We start from the raw sequence: 15,040 nt of genomic DNA, 5'->3' as shown, positions 1-15,040 counted from the left end.
AGTAAGTTGAGGGCAAGTTAAGTAGAGGGCAAGCACTGATAACATTATCAACCGCCAATGGCTTGGCCAGGGGCATTACCGAACACATTAAACAAACCGTGATTATAGTCTGTAATCTTCAGGTATTTAAATAAAAGTAAACAAACAATTTGTACATTTTCGGGTAGTTATAACATTGGTTAACCAACCAAATACAAAACCGCCTCAATCTGTCACTGAACGACCTGAGCCTCTACCATCAGTTTTAACATTGACATAACGCTCACGTCTACGTAATTTACTTTCTGTACATCTCGCTTCCACTATTGCTCGCATATGCGAGTACGAGCGAGATGCATAGAAAGTAAGTTACTTAAACGTGAGCGTTATGTCAATGTCAAAACTGGTGGTAGCCGTACAGTATGGTTACCATCAGTTTGTCACTGACATTAACGCCGTCGAGAACGTAATTTACTTTCTATACGTCCCGTTTGCACTAATATGCGAGTGCGAGCGAGATGTATAGAAAGTAAATTACGTTCTCGACGGCGTTTATGTCAGTGACAAACTGATGGTAACCGTACTGACTTTAACTTACATTATTTGATCATGTAATGTTTTCATCTACCCTCAACTGATTTAAGGAGCCGTTTGAGGGTAGATTTTGTTTACTTTTATTTAAATACCTAAAGATACAGAGTATAGTACGACACAGACTACGTTTTATAAAACACTAGCCTCTACACGCGATTTCGTTTACGTAGAACTCGTAAAGACAATCCCGCTGTTAAAAAACCGCTCCCATACAATAGAAGCTACACTCTCATTTTAAAACGACATGATTAAATTACAAAGCGAGAAGTTTTGTAAGGTAAACGTACGGGTGCTCGACGCGATCCCAGTCATATCATCTTGAAACTTAAGTCATTGTCAATAGAGGTGACAGCAAGGTGTCATCTATTGGGCATTAGCATGTCGAGCACTAGTATAAGGTACGTTTACCTTACATGTAAAACTTCTGCTCGCGAATTTTTTGTACCTATGTATTACTAGCAATGAAAACTAGTATCAAACATAGATATATATATATATATATATATATCTTCACGTTATTTCAAAATGAGAACGTAACTTCAAATCGTGTGTCTCTTATAAGTCGGAAAAAAACAAATTCAAAATCGGATGACGCATTACAATAACATCTGATCTCTGATAAATGTGATAAACATACATTTAACATAAAAGTGTATGGGTACATACAGGGTCGCCCAAAAAGACGTTCATACAAAATGTTTAGGAATATTTTTTTACTTACCTACATATCTTTTATAAAGTGTCATTAAAAAATAAAACTGCGATCTATTAATTTAAACAGAATGTATTAAGTCTAAAATATACTTACTTTTTTAGCTTTGATGGCACACAAACGCAAACGTTTGTTAAAATTATCAACAACATGCCGCAGACAAAGAGTTTTGTCAACGTTTTCGTTTGGACCACCCTGTATTATTCGATCAAATCATAAACACCTTAAAAAAACAAATTCAAAATCTGATGGCGCATAACACCAGTGTGATAACATATACATTTAACATTACAACAATATGTAAACATGAAACCTGTTGCAAGTTCGCTCCCCCCACGTACCCCCCACATCCCTTTCAAGTCGCAAAACGTGACTTAGCCGGGCAAACAAGTTTTTTCGAAGCTTTTTGTTATGACAATAATATATCTTGATTTAGGTAAGCACTGGAGGCGTTATTCTGACTGTTATAACAGGTTGTGTTGGTAGGAACTCGAGTCTTTTGAGTCTTTTGAAGAATTCGACTCGTTTTTACGAGACTCAGCGCTTAAAAAACTTCCGAGTCTTTTAAGTGCTAGGCGAGCCCTTTATTGAGCTTTTTTAAACGCAACTCAAAAGGAATCGAGCCTTCGAACAAAAACTCCGTCAACAATTTTATTTTACCTAAAACAAAATAGGCGTTATTGTAAGATTTGTCATCAGTCATATATTTATTCAAAACAACAATACATTTACATAAAGTCAATGCATTTCGAAATTGTTTGTAAAAAAATCGAGAGATCTCTGAAAAGGACTCAAGTCTCTATAAAAGACTCCGGTCTATAACAAGTTAAAAGACCTCGAGTTTCATCTTAATTATAAAGAGTCTGCAAAACTGAGTCGAGTCTTAATGCAGAGGGCTCAAAGGACTCTAAGTTTCAACCAACAATAATAACAAGTTATGAATTCTAGACTAGTATTTTTTTATACAATCTTTTTAAAAATGTTTGACGATCCTTTTGTGAAATTCTTAGTGTTAAATTTGATATGTATAATAATACAATTTTATTATGGAATAATATTAACATCAATAAATTGCTCTGATAATTAGATTAAGATTAATTACGATTCATAAGAGCTTGTTGCTAGGCCTACATGAATAAAGTATATTTTTGATTTTGATTTTTTTTTATTTGATCTGGATTTATTATAAAGATCTAGTGGCAATAGTGACGTTTCTGCAACCAGAAATCATATCCATATCCATAATAAATTCAGATCAAATTCATAACCTCTTGTTGTCAGAATATGACTCTTGGGCTTGCAAATATTGACTTAGCCGTTTTAGGCAGTCTTAATGTGACCTTTAAAAGGGGCATTCCACTATTGTCGGTTACGGAATGCTTCTCTTTTAATTATTAAATATCTGGGAGACAAAACATATAGAAACTCAAAATTGCACGTTTTCCCAGGGATAAGGCCTAGCTAGATCGATTTATCGCCCCCGAAAACCCCCATATAGCAAATTTCATCGAAATTGTTAGAGGCGTTTCCGAGATCCCCGAAATATATATATATATATATATATATATATATATATATATATATATATATAAATAAATAAGTACTGCTCGTTTAAAGGCGTAAGATGAGAATGTTAGGAAACCCATAGTCTAATAAAACATGGTCTTCCATTCCCAGAGTGACACGGGGCTACGTCACAACAACATGGCCGCTATATATAGCGCTATCGCATATTATCATATAGCGCTGTCGCATGATGACGTAAGCCCGTGTCAGTTAGGTGACCTAGAAAAGACGGGAATGGAGTACCAGGCGGAGTATATTATTATACCATGAGGAAACCAATTTCCGTTTGACACGTTTGACGAATAGTAACTGTCAAAAGCTTTTTAAAGATGGCGCCAGAACAAAATTATTATCTGTGTAATTTGGATTAAAGGGATATGAATATCTAGGTCATAACATTTCAAAAAAGTAAGATTTTGACACTCTTCCTATAGACAGGAGAAACCTACATATGCTGGCGCCATATTTTTTTTTAGATAAAGATAAGATAAACTTGCCATTTGCAAAACACTTCGACCGGCCAACCCCATTGCAAACCAGGCGATGCTTTATCATCAGAGCAAAAATTGATTTCCTAACTCATAATAACTGAAAGAGTAGCATAACAATAGCCTTTTGTACTTACCTATTTAGTACCTATAATAGGTACTGAAAAACACCCAACTTTTCAGTAGAAAAAACCGCAAAAATCGCGATAAGTATTAAAATTTTCTATTACCCTTCGCGGCTACATTTTTTTGAAGTGAAAACTTCTTTAGCGGCGCTGAGCACTTTTTGAGGTGGAGAAAAATGATAAACTCGAGACAGCGTAACGCGTAACGCGCTGACGTCATGTGTGACGGACAATGTCATTCACAAAAGAACTTTAGTCATAACGTATCAGGTCAATTATTTAAAACTGGACTTTTATATTAAGCAATGAAGCTCAATGTTCAAATCTTGTACGGGCTGAAATACGAGGATCTCACAGTTACATAACTTTATATCACTCCAATATAATTCAATAAAGCTACATCTTGATGAAATCGCTAATTACTGGTGAATACAACTCAAAATATCATGACCAAATAAATATATTTAGATGCGAGGTCTGCAAGGTAACGTTACAATTTCTATTCGAATTTTAAACAATTAACGCTACAAATTTAAGCTCACTGGCCAGCAATTTCGGAACTAAAGTTTTTCAATAGAAAGGAGGATGGGTCAATTATACATAGACTAGTCATTGAGTTTTCACTTCTGTCGGCACTCCCGGAGTGCAACCCGTTGTTTTTTTTTAATTCCCCCTTTTTATACTGAAACGGTGGCTGTCCCAGAGTATAGGTATAATTTGTGTTATTATACATACTAAGCTTAATACCAACGCTCCATTTTCGACCTCTAAATAATCATCATCCATAAACGCGTAACTTAAACCGAAAACCACAAACGTCATAAGCCCCTGAAATTACACATGCACTTACGCTCTTTTCACTCTACTATAATATGTCAGTTGTACCACGGTATTACAGAAAAATGTCATAAGTTCCTAAATATATGTGCACTTACGCTCTTTTACTCTACTATAATATGTCAGTTGTAATACCGTTGCAGAAAAACGTAACAAGTCCCTCAAAATACAATGCACTTAGGCTCTTTCGAACTTGTTGTAACACCATGGTAGTGCAGGTGATAACAGACTAACAGTACATTATGTGGTTAATTATTGGGATTCCAGACCGCTTCCCGCGAGGAAAAACCATGTGTTATTTATTTATTACATATGTATTATGTTTTCCTGTTGGGGATAATCGTGCCTAAGCGGCAAATTGTAATGAGTTATTTCTAATTGGTTGCCTACCGAAAAGTACGGAAAGAAAACAAATATAAATACTTTTTTATTGCACACCTGAGATAGGTAATACTTATATAAATAAATACCCATGACTCAGGAACGACTATCCGTGTTCATCACACAAATAAATGCCCTTACCAAGATTTGTGCCTGGGACCATCGGCTTCATAGGTCACTACCCAATAGGCCAGACGTTTCTGCTGGTTGAAGAAATGTCTCTTTCGACACTGATAGATCATATCCATAACAAATCCAGATCAATATCCGTAACCTGTTATTACAACAGGATTCGGTACTGTCAAGGAATTTAATTTCAGATTCAGATTCAGATTCAGATTCATATTTATTTGCAGAAAAAGGGTTAGTTACAGGTCTTAACTTTAGGTTAGTAATGATCCACCTTAATCCGCTATCTCATGACAGCATGCAAATTATTCTTAAAACTATATTCTACAGCTTAAAACTATATCATATATATAGGTATTTACAAAGTACATTAATTAGCTATATACACTTATACACAATACATTTACACTAATTTATGAACAATGTCAAGTTAAAATTATGCCAAATAATAAGAAAACCTAAAATTAAAAATCAATACATATTTCATGTCATCATGTTTTTATAATTCAAAAATTCTTTCATGTTGTAAAAACAATGATCTTGGAGCCAAATTCTAAGGGTACAATTGAAATCCTTGCCTTCAGTACCATTTTGTACAGGCCTGACAAGGGTTCATCATTCCTTATACGCCATACTTAGTTGAGTGCTGTTATGTTAGTATTTCGTACATTTTCGTAAATTCGTCATCCTACAATGCTGTTTTGTTAATAAGCTAATCTTACAAGATTTTTTAACGTAGATTTCATGAACGCTCGATATTGGTTTGGTCTGTCATTGCTTTTTAGTTAGTGTAGCCACCGTTGGCGCTAGGAGTATATGCAGCTGTAATGCTCAGCCAAGGTATGGTCGGACCGGATCGATACAGCGATTGCGAGCACGATGTTTGTTTTATGTATTAAATAATCTTAGTTGTAAATAGTCGTTATAAATGTTGTAATTTCTTGCTGTGTAACTTTTATTTTTTTAATTTTTTTTTTCTTATTTCACTATTTGTTTACTGTATGTTATTTCTATGTCTTTTTTTTTTCTTGTTTGTTACCTCCCGTGATTCTTCTCACTTGATGGTCTCATCGGAAGATCAGCGCTGGAAGCCACCAGCAACATGCTGAGATGGGGCCATTTCGTGGCACTTTAATCTTATTTTATGTTTTTATATAATGTATTGTACCGATTGTTTGTGCTTACGAATAAACAAATCTATTCTATTCTATTCTATACATCGTCACAGTGCATGGCAACAGTGGGGCCCTAGCGACTTTCATATTGACTGTCACTGTGACAAGGTACGAGATGGTACTGAAAATGCTGATAAGCAACAATGTGTCAAAAAATTGACGCTTAAAGTTGACATTTTATTGCAAAATCAATGTGGGTTGACACACTTGCTAAACAGCATCCATTTTTGACTGTTCCTTCAGTCCATGGGGTTTGTAAAAGGATATTTTTTGTGAATTTCGAAATGGTCGAGAACATGCGTTAAATTTTTGAATTCCGATCAATGATGCGCGACACGTTGGTACCTTGGCCTATATGACCAATAAAGTAAGGTTTATAATACGTACGTATGATACATAGTAGTCTTCTTTGTATTTGAATAGCAACGCTCTGACCATCACAAACACCTAAATCTTAAAATATTTTAAAGGTGAATTACAAAATTTTCATCATTTTTACAATCATACATATTTTTACGTAATTACGCCTGGATCTTAAATTTTATTCAAATTGCTGCAACGTTACTCTTCCGAGTTGCAGATTGTCCCCCTAAAACCAACACCAAGACTTAGGGTCGGTTGCACCAAACTGTTTGTCAAAGTTTCTGAGTTTCTGTTTGTTAAAGAGTCCGCTACGTTTTATTGTATGGAAAGTTTCACAGTAAACCGCCGCGGCGCGCCGGGTGACGTTGATCAGTCTGTCAAGTGCGGATGGTGCAACTGGCACTTAAAGGTCTTATACAATCTTATAGAATAGCTGAAGATGGGGCTACCTACAAGATTAAGCAAAGAAAAACAATTTTTTTTGTTTTTTGATATCGGAACTTTTATAAGAATCCTGGCCTGTAACATGAGCAAAAAAATTAACTGTAGGCTGTACTCCTCATACTGACCAACATTTGTTCAGCGACTTTTGAAAATAACTTGTGGTTTGATTTTTATTACACTTTAAAGTTTATTCCAAGACGCAATGTATTGCGAATTTTATTATGTTTAAGGCGTGACAAGCAACGTCAATCACAATAATATGGCGTGGCGATGGCGTCCATTGAAGATAATATTTATTTTGTATGAAAAATAGGGAGTCTAAATACTTCATAATTTTTAAAAGTTGTTGATTAAAAGTGTCACCGTTTGAGGAGTACAATCTATGTTTTAATTCTTTGCTCGTGTTACAGGCCACACTCGGTATAAAAGTGCCGATATCTCAAAAATTATGAGATTTTCAACAATGGTAAATATGTTTAATCATGTAGCTCGGCGGTCGGCAACCTGCGGCCCGCGGGCCGCATGCGGCTCGTGAAACTGTCACTTGCGGCCTGCGAGCCTCTCTGGCTATGTAATATTGAGAAACGACAATGTCTGATAAAGTCATAAATATTAACAAAGTGCGGCCCGCGTCAACTTACTCATCGTTAACTACGCTACTAAAACTACGCAAAAAAAGGTTGCCGACCGCTGATGTAGCCCATCAGCTGTTCTATAAGCTCTTTAAGTCTTGTGGTTGCTTTTATGGACACCCCGAGTGCAAAGGCTTTGAAATAGTGTTCAATTTTGACCATACCAACTGAGAAGGATATTTGAATTTTGATTTTCGAAGTTGGCCAAACGCAGGCTATGCGCAGCACGTTGGCTCCTTGGCCGCGCGCGCAAGGTCGGCGTGCGGCCTCGCCCGGACGCACCGCGCATCCAAATATCGTGAATCAGTGCGCAAGTAAGGTTAACGACTTCGAGAAATTGTCATTTTTTTACATTGTACAAAGACTGTGGGTGTGGGCATGTTGGCGCTTCATTCGGCAATTGTTCAGGATTGGATGGGGTTAAAAAACCTCAGATTATCGTCATGATGCCAGTCTCAAAAGTAACGTTTAAGGATGACTCACGTTAGACCGGGCCGTGTCCGGACCGAAGCTTCCAGCGCATCGTTTCCTATGGAAAGCATCACGTGATCGCCTGTCATGTCATAGAAAAGTAAGCTCCGGAAGCTCCGGCCCGGTCTAACGTGTGTCATCCTTTATGGTTGAAGAAATGTAGTAATCTACGTATGCTCTTTCAGATATAATGTTTAATTTCAATATAGAAATAGAATAAGTACAAATATTTTTATTCGTGTATTCAAACACAAACGAAACAAAATACATATAAGAACAACCTACAAAGAAAAACGTGCCACGAAATGGCAATGGCATCATCTGAGCATTTTGCTGGCGACACCCCGCGTTGAGTGTCTGCCGCAAAATTCCGACTTTCGATTTTCGCGGTAAGCCCTTCGATCCACCGATGAGACCATCAAGTGAGAAAAATCATGGCCTCGAAAATCAATAGCTATGGCCTCTTTATAAGCCTATTTATTGGGTCAAAAATTGCGTGCAAAATGGAATCTAATTATATTTAGACCTTCATTACTTTCTTACTCTATTTATAGACACGATCATTACCGCAATAAACAATCGGTAATCAATATCGAGTTACTCAACTGCGTCGCAATAAGGATGCACTGACTGTGATAGCTGTGGAAACAATGGGCCTTCAGTTGGATAAATTATTTTGAAACTACAGCAACGTTCGTGAGAAATCGAATGCAAATGCATAAGAAGCGTATGCTTATCACGACTGTCTTCTTCTTCTTCCTCGCGTTATCCCAGCATTTTGCCACGGCTCATGGGAGCCTGAGGTCCGCTTGACAACTTATCCCAAGAATTGACGTAGGCACTAGTTTTTACGGAAGCGACTGCCATCTGACCTTCCAACCTAGAGGGGAAACTAGGCCTTATTGGGATTAGTCCGGTTTCCTCGCGTGAAAGTGGCGTCGCTGCGCAGTTGCGCCAACGTTGCGTCGAACACCAGCCTAATTAGAGTTGACTAAACGCTGACTGTCAGGAGACGATAGTGTGGGATGACCCTAAAGGCTACAGTTACCACTTAGGTATTATCTGATGGGTTATATGCTTGTTTGCTACGAAATTATTAATGGAAACCAACTTTTAAATAGTCTGTTTAAAAGCCTGTATTTAGGCAGCCTTTCCACTGAGGCGGAGATGAGAAGAGATGAGAAGAGACGTGCGGGAATCAGCCTATAGTGGTGGTTCCCGCATCTCCGCCTAAGTGGAATGGCAGCCGGGTGTGGGTACATATTTTTGATCCAATATATATATCTATAATAAAGCATGGCATACACATAAATACTATTTTGATATGATAACGTTATCAATTCTTAGCCATATGCTTCCATATATTATGTTCAATAAAAAGCGAGATTAAGCGCGCCCTTTTATCAATAAAAGATACAATGATTCTATGAAATTACGCAAAAATATGATAATACAAAAGCTTTACTTAACCTTCCACTTTTGACACTGACATATTTGATCCATATCGTATCTAGAGCTATTTTTTGACCTATATTAAAGTTCGAATCAGGCCGTAAGTCATCGGAAAATAGTCCTTACGCATGTAAATTAAGGTCGCAACAAAAGGAGTGATTACCATCTATTATTTATGTACAAATGCCTCAAGGCGGTTGTCGCGAGCCGTCAGCTCCATGGACCGTACCTACTAAATAGCATGGTATGTACATATACCTATATGCTGTATGTATGGATTTACCATAGTGTGGTAGGTCACGTACACCATATAGTTTCTTTGTAAGATTTTTATTGCTTTACTAAAAGTACTTTATTAGTTACTTAAGTAGTACAAAGTTAAGATGACAAAGATTTTTACTGCAGCTTATAGAATTTTACTCACGCTAGACGGAGCTTCCGGCGCTTTTTTTCTAAGGAAAGTGCCGATCAGCCGTCATAGAAAATGACATGATGGACGCCTCGGCCCGGGCACGACCCGGTCTAGCGTGTCATCCTTATTGTTGAGTATTTCATTCCTTTTTATAAGATGAACTAGGGAAATTTCAAGTCAATACAGTATGTTAATAGCCACCTATCGAACTCTCCTGATACTCCTGATAGTTAATATATGGAAATATTGATTCTCACACGGATTAAGATCTATCAAAGAAAGCTAAAACAGATTCTTCTCACTTGATGGTCTGTCTGACAACATATGTACCTATTAACAGTATAAGTGCCTTGGCTGGAGCTGTAAACTTATACATAGTGTTTACCTGAATAAAGAATAAAGAATAAAGAATCGGAAGATCAGCGCTGGAAGCCACCAGCAACATGCTGAGATGGGGTCATTTCGTGGAACTTTAATTTTGTGTTTTCTTTTATTATGTAGTGTCTCGTTAGTTTGTACTCACGAGTAAATTATATTCTATTCTATATTATCGCTCGTATTATAACAACAACTTACTGCAGCGTCACAAATGGCCAAGTCCGCGACCAGTAATCCTTGTCCGGCCATTATCTGGACACTTTGCGTCGGAACTTGACACGGTTCCACGGAGTGCGTAAATTACATGACGATACCAGTTATTATCGCCTTGTTGAACTTGACTCGGTTTATGTTATTGTGGATGCAGTTGAACAGTCACCAGCAGATATATCGGAACGGCCGAGGTACTCAAAAATATCTGAGCACACACTAACGCCTCCTTTACAATAGCGGCGTGTTACCTATATCTTGATGGCGACTGAACATTTATAATGAGTTATATAATAACGCTGACGTTCATGGATTTATTTAAATATACTCCTCCTATCCTAGTCGGTAATAACCCTGCCTTAGGAAGCAGGGGATCTCGGGTTCAAGTACTGGTAAAAGCATCTATTTGTGTGTTCATCACGGATGTTTCAAAGTTATGGGTGTGTATTTAGCGGCCCAATTTGATCAATGCTTATAAGATGTCACAGGGATAAGATACCAATCTGTCAGTGTCAAAAGGGACGTTTTTGATTGAAGAAATGTCACTTTTGACACTGGCAGATCGGTATCGAATCGCTGTGACATCTTAAAAGCATTAGCTCGAAAGTATTATCTAGATATATATAAACCTATTAGGTATATAGGATATCGGCCGAAATCAAGGCGCCCACAGATTACCAGTTCGCCGGACGATATCAGCCTGTCAGTTAAACGCAAAAGATGCCAGTTCCGAACAACTGACAGGCTGATATCGTCCGGCGAACTGGTAATCTGTGGGCCCCTTAAATTTTGGTTTAGTTTTAGTTCAAAGGTGTCATAGGTACCGAGGTACTTGAAGCGTGTCCAATAGTCACGTGGCATCGTTTGTCGTTGTGGATGTCGTTTATGACATTGTGCACCGTCCAAGGACCTATTCGTTTTACGATTATCTATCGGTCGAGGCCGACGCTCACTGCTGATGGTGATGACATAAGGCATTACTTTGCAGTATCCTAGCCTAGCCATGTAGCCATACAAATGAATAACCCATAAATTGCCACAGAAATTTGAACCGTTAGTGCAAGGAATAAAGTTGATTTTGGTTTTGTTTGAAAATTGAACGAAACAAAACAAATGCGACTCTGTTCCAATTGAATATGATTTAAATTTCATCGAACTGATTCAGAACTTTAGGTGGACCTTGGGCCTTAGGAGGGTATTGCAAAGCCATTTTACTCGTGTCTTATTCGTTTTCTTTAGCCGGTTAAACAAGTTTGTCAGTAGCAAAAGGCGCGAAGTTCAAATTTTCTATGGAACGAAAACCATTCGCGCCTACATTTTTTAAATTTGCCACTTTGAATTTTCTACTGATGGAAATGGCTTGACAGACTATATAATTATGGACATACTGATTTAAATTTGCACGATTGTTACGATATCGCAATCGAAATGTAGAAGATACGTAATTTTCAAGTTTATTCGTATCGTATTGATACTCCAAAATCCATGGGGGCCTATAGACCGACCGCTTAAATGAGTTCTCGCCTGCGCGGTACTGGGGCGACGGGGTAGGACGACTAAGGGCGGCGGGGAACGTGCGGGCGGCAGGCGTACACCCGTCGTCGCCCCCGTACCGCGCAGGCGAGGACTCATTTAAGCGGTCGGTCTATAGGCAAGATCCTACGGAGTGTGACGTCACTTGCGTACATTGTTTAAGTATCGATAGGCGTTTTCTATCAACGATTGTTATCTTGGCTAGGTACAAGACTTGTTTTTTTAGAAATTAATAAAAATCAGCGGTCAATAAATACACGTGTACCCTTTTTGACCTCAAAACAAAACCGCCAAGTAAAACAAAAGTTTAAACTATTTTTTTCATAATCGCTCGTTAAGCTCATTATTTTTTATCTTAGTTAAAGGAAGCTGTATACAGTCGGATTTCCTTCGATAACACTATTTCTCTTTAATTATTCGTATGGTTTCGTTATCGTGTTCTAATTACCTCCAATATTAGTATTTTAACATCAATATAGGTACTTTTGAAATAAGTATTTTTAAGCGAAACTTATTTTATGTTTTCCTTATTATTATTTTCGTTAAAAATAGACTTTTCTACTGCCTCGACAATGCCGGCTTTATTTTTAACTTTTATCAGAACCCCTAGTGTACATTTCATTCGATCTCGTGACGAGCGTTCGCGTTTGCGTTGTCTATTTTTGTAAGGGATTTTGAACAGCGCGCCAAGCGGGACGTTTTGGAAACTCAAAATCCCATACAAAATGACACCTAAGGCAAACGCGTACGTCACGTCACGTTATCGAATGAAATTTACACTAGGGCACTGCCTCGACAATGCCAGCCTTATTTTTAACTTAAATCAGTAATTCGCCAATAACTGGCCACCCTAAACTAATAATGAATTATTTTTACCTATAAACAGAATTCATTTTAGAATAAGGTTTCAATAACTGGCCAGCCTTCAATAACTAGCCACCTTATACTAAAATGAATTCTGTTTATAGGTGAATAGAATTCATTTTTAGTTTAGGGTGGCCAGTTACTAACAGGTGGCAAGTTACTGGCGAATTAGCCTAATACAAATTTTGACTGTTAGTTTTGTTTAATCAAATTCTTCAAATTAAATAGTTTGAAGAACGATTTACAGGTTTTTTATTATTTTGGATATTACATTCTAACAATTGTAGTAATACAACCCACATTTCATTTGATTCGGTCAAATTGTGATTGTTGAAAAAAAAAGTCAAAGAAAAAATCCTTAATATATTTTTTTGTTTTCTTCCCCATACATTAGATTAGAACATTAGAACATAACTTACCGAATCAATTGGTGTTTCACTCAATCACCGACTGTACCAAGCCGACATTAAGGCGCAGTCTAATGAACGAGAAAGATACGTCATGAAACTCATGCATTAGACAGGGACAAAAAGATGTATCGTCAAATTTCAGTTTGGTTAGACAGTAGGAATATTGTACGTAGAAAATATTATCTACTTATTCTGTGATATTAGACTAACACTTAGATACTATAGATACAGCAAAAATGACCACCCTACGAGTATAACCATGGACTTATTATCCCTATAACATTAATAAAAATAAATCTTTTTCTATTTTTCCTTATGCAGAATTTATAGAACTTTAAAGAAGCCGTTTGGCCGGCTTGAATCGTGTATTTTTAATCTGATCCGATAAAGAATTTAACCTAACCTTCCCTTTCTCTTTCCAGGTTCGTCAAGCCGGACGAAGTAGCAAAACTCTGGGGCAAGATGAAACAGAACGATGCCATGACCTTCGAGAAGTTCAGCCGAGCCATGCGGTACCATTACCGGCAATCGGTCCTAGTGTCGGTACCGACCGCCCGCCTGGTGTACCAGTTCGGCCCCAAAGGTCCGGACTTCAAGACGGACAACCCGAATTTTATCAAAGTGAAGTCGGAGTTGGACAGTTACGAGATGTACTCCTAGTTTATATCGTTAGGGTGTAGTGACGCTAGTTTAGTGATAGGTTATGAGGCTCGAGCATGAAGCTTTTCACGATAGTTGACTCCGATTTAGAAATTAATAACAATTTATTAACTTTTCGTTTGTGTGTGAGTTATAAAACGTGGGTTCAAACCTTGGTCTGGCTATATGTATAGAACAAAAAATTATCTTAAAATAAATGCAAAAAGCAGGTGCTGAAATTTTTACAATATCCTAAATATAATCCGATGAAAAGTTACATAAATCGATTTTAATACACGATATTTTAAATCGCTATTAACATTTCAATCAATATAAAATTTAACGATTTCTAATAAGTGTTAGGTGCTTTACAAATTAAATTACTATTTTGTGCTATCGAAAGTTTGTGGCGACTGTGACCAGTCATCCGTCCGTATGACACAATCTCCTATCAAAATGACTTCGAATTTATGAAGACGTATTTTAATAACACTTTGTGTTATTCACTGGAGTCTTCTATCGTGTTAGGCGATGAGGAGTAGAAGCCCGCTAGATAGGTAACGTGTTTCAGAATGTTTTGGGTGTGTTTGGGCAGTTTCCCGTTTCGGTTTCAGGCCAGTATGCGACACAACCGGTCACTAACTCGTCACAATATTACGTCGAGATTCATGAGACCAGTTATGGGCATTGAACTATTATTACTAACGTATAGAACCGGCACACAGAACCAGTATTTTGCGCCATGAGTTGATGTTGTTTTGACAACAAACCATAGAAGCGGAGCGTGAGTCTCGCGACCTAAACGCGTAAGCGCCATGAGTTGTACGGCGCTTACGACGTTTTGGTCGCGTGGTACAGGTTGCGATAGCGACAATTTCATTGTTTGGTATGGCTTCTCTGTAGTAATAATATCTCAATGGTTATGGGCAGGCCCGGTTGTGGACACCCCTGGAGTGTGGTTTGACCCGTCAATTAATAGAACGCCCGACTTGTTAAATGTCCATAATTAATTTTTAATCGTAATTAAGTATTTTTACGAACAGTTTTTATTGAGCTTCGGACTCGATGGTTGTTCAGAACGAATTTTTGATAAAGTATTTTTGATGTTTTAATTGTTGTAATTTTATGATAGAGTTAAGCGCAGTTGAACAAGGAGCATTCCAATCTTATTTATAAATGTAAGAATAAGTTAGTATCTAAGTCCGTTTCCAATTTCAGTTCAAGTTGCCATAATTAATTGTTAAGA

At 37.4% G+C, this 15,040-nt stretch overlaps 1 protein-coding gene across 1 annotated transcript in view; it reads left to right on the top strand.

Annotated features, from left to right (window-relative positions):
* LOC134791722 (ETS-related transcription factor Elf-3-like) overlaps positions 1 to 13,934 on the top strand; it is a 36,943-nt gene extending 23,009 nt beyond the window's left edge. The window contains exon 2 of the mRNA XM_063762841.1: positions 13,578 to 13,934. Within this exon, the coding sequence (XP_063618911.1) occupies positions 13,578 to 13,815 (238 nt within the window). The 3' untranslated portion in view covers positions 13,816 to 13,934. The remainder of the gene's footprint in view (positions 1 to 13,577) is intronic.
* The last annotated feature ends 1,106 nt before the right edge of the window (positions 13,935 to 15,040 follow it).

This window comes from Cydia splendana, chromosome 6 (assembly GCF_910591565.1).
Source record: "Cydia splendana chromosome 6, ilCydSple1.2, whole genome shotgun sequence".
Lineage (NCBI taxonomy): Eukaryota > Metazoa > Arthropoda > Insecta > Lepidoptera > Tortricidae > Cydia > Cydia splendana.
This window is presented reverse-complemented; position numbering and strand designations above follow the sequence as displayed.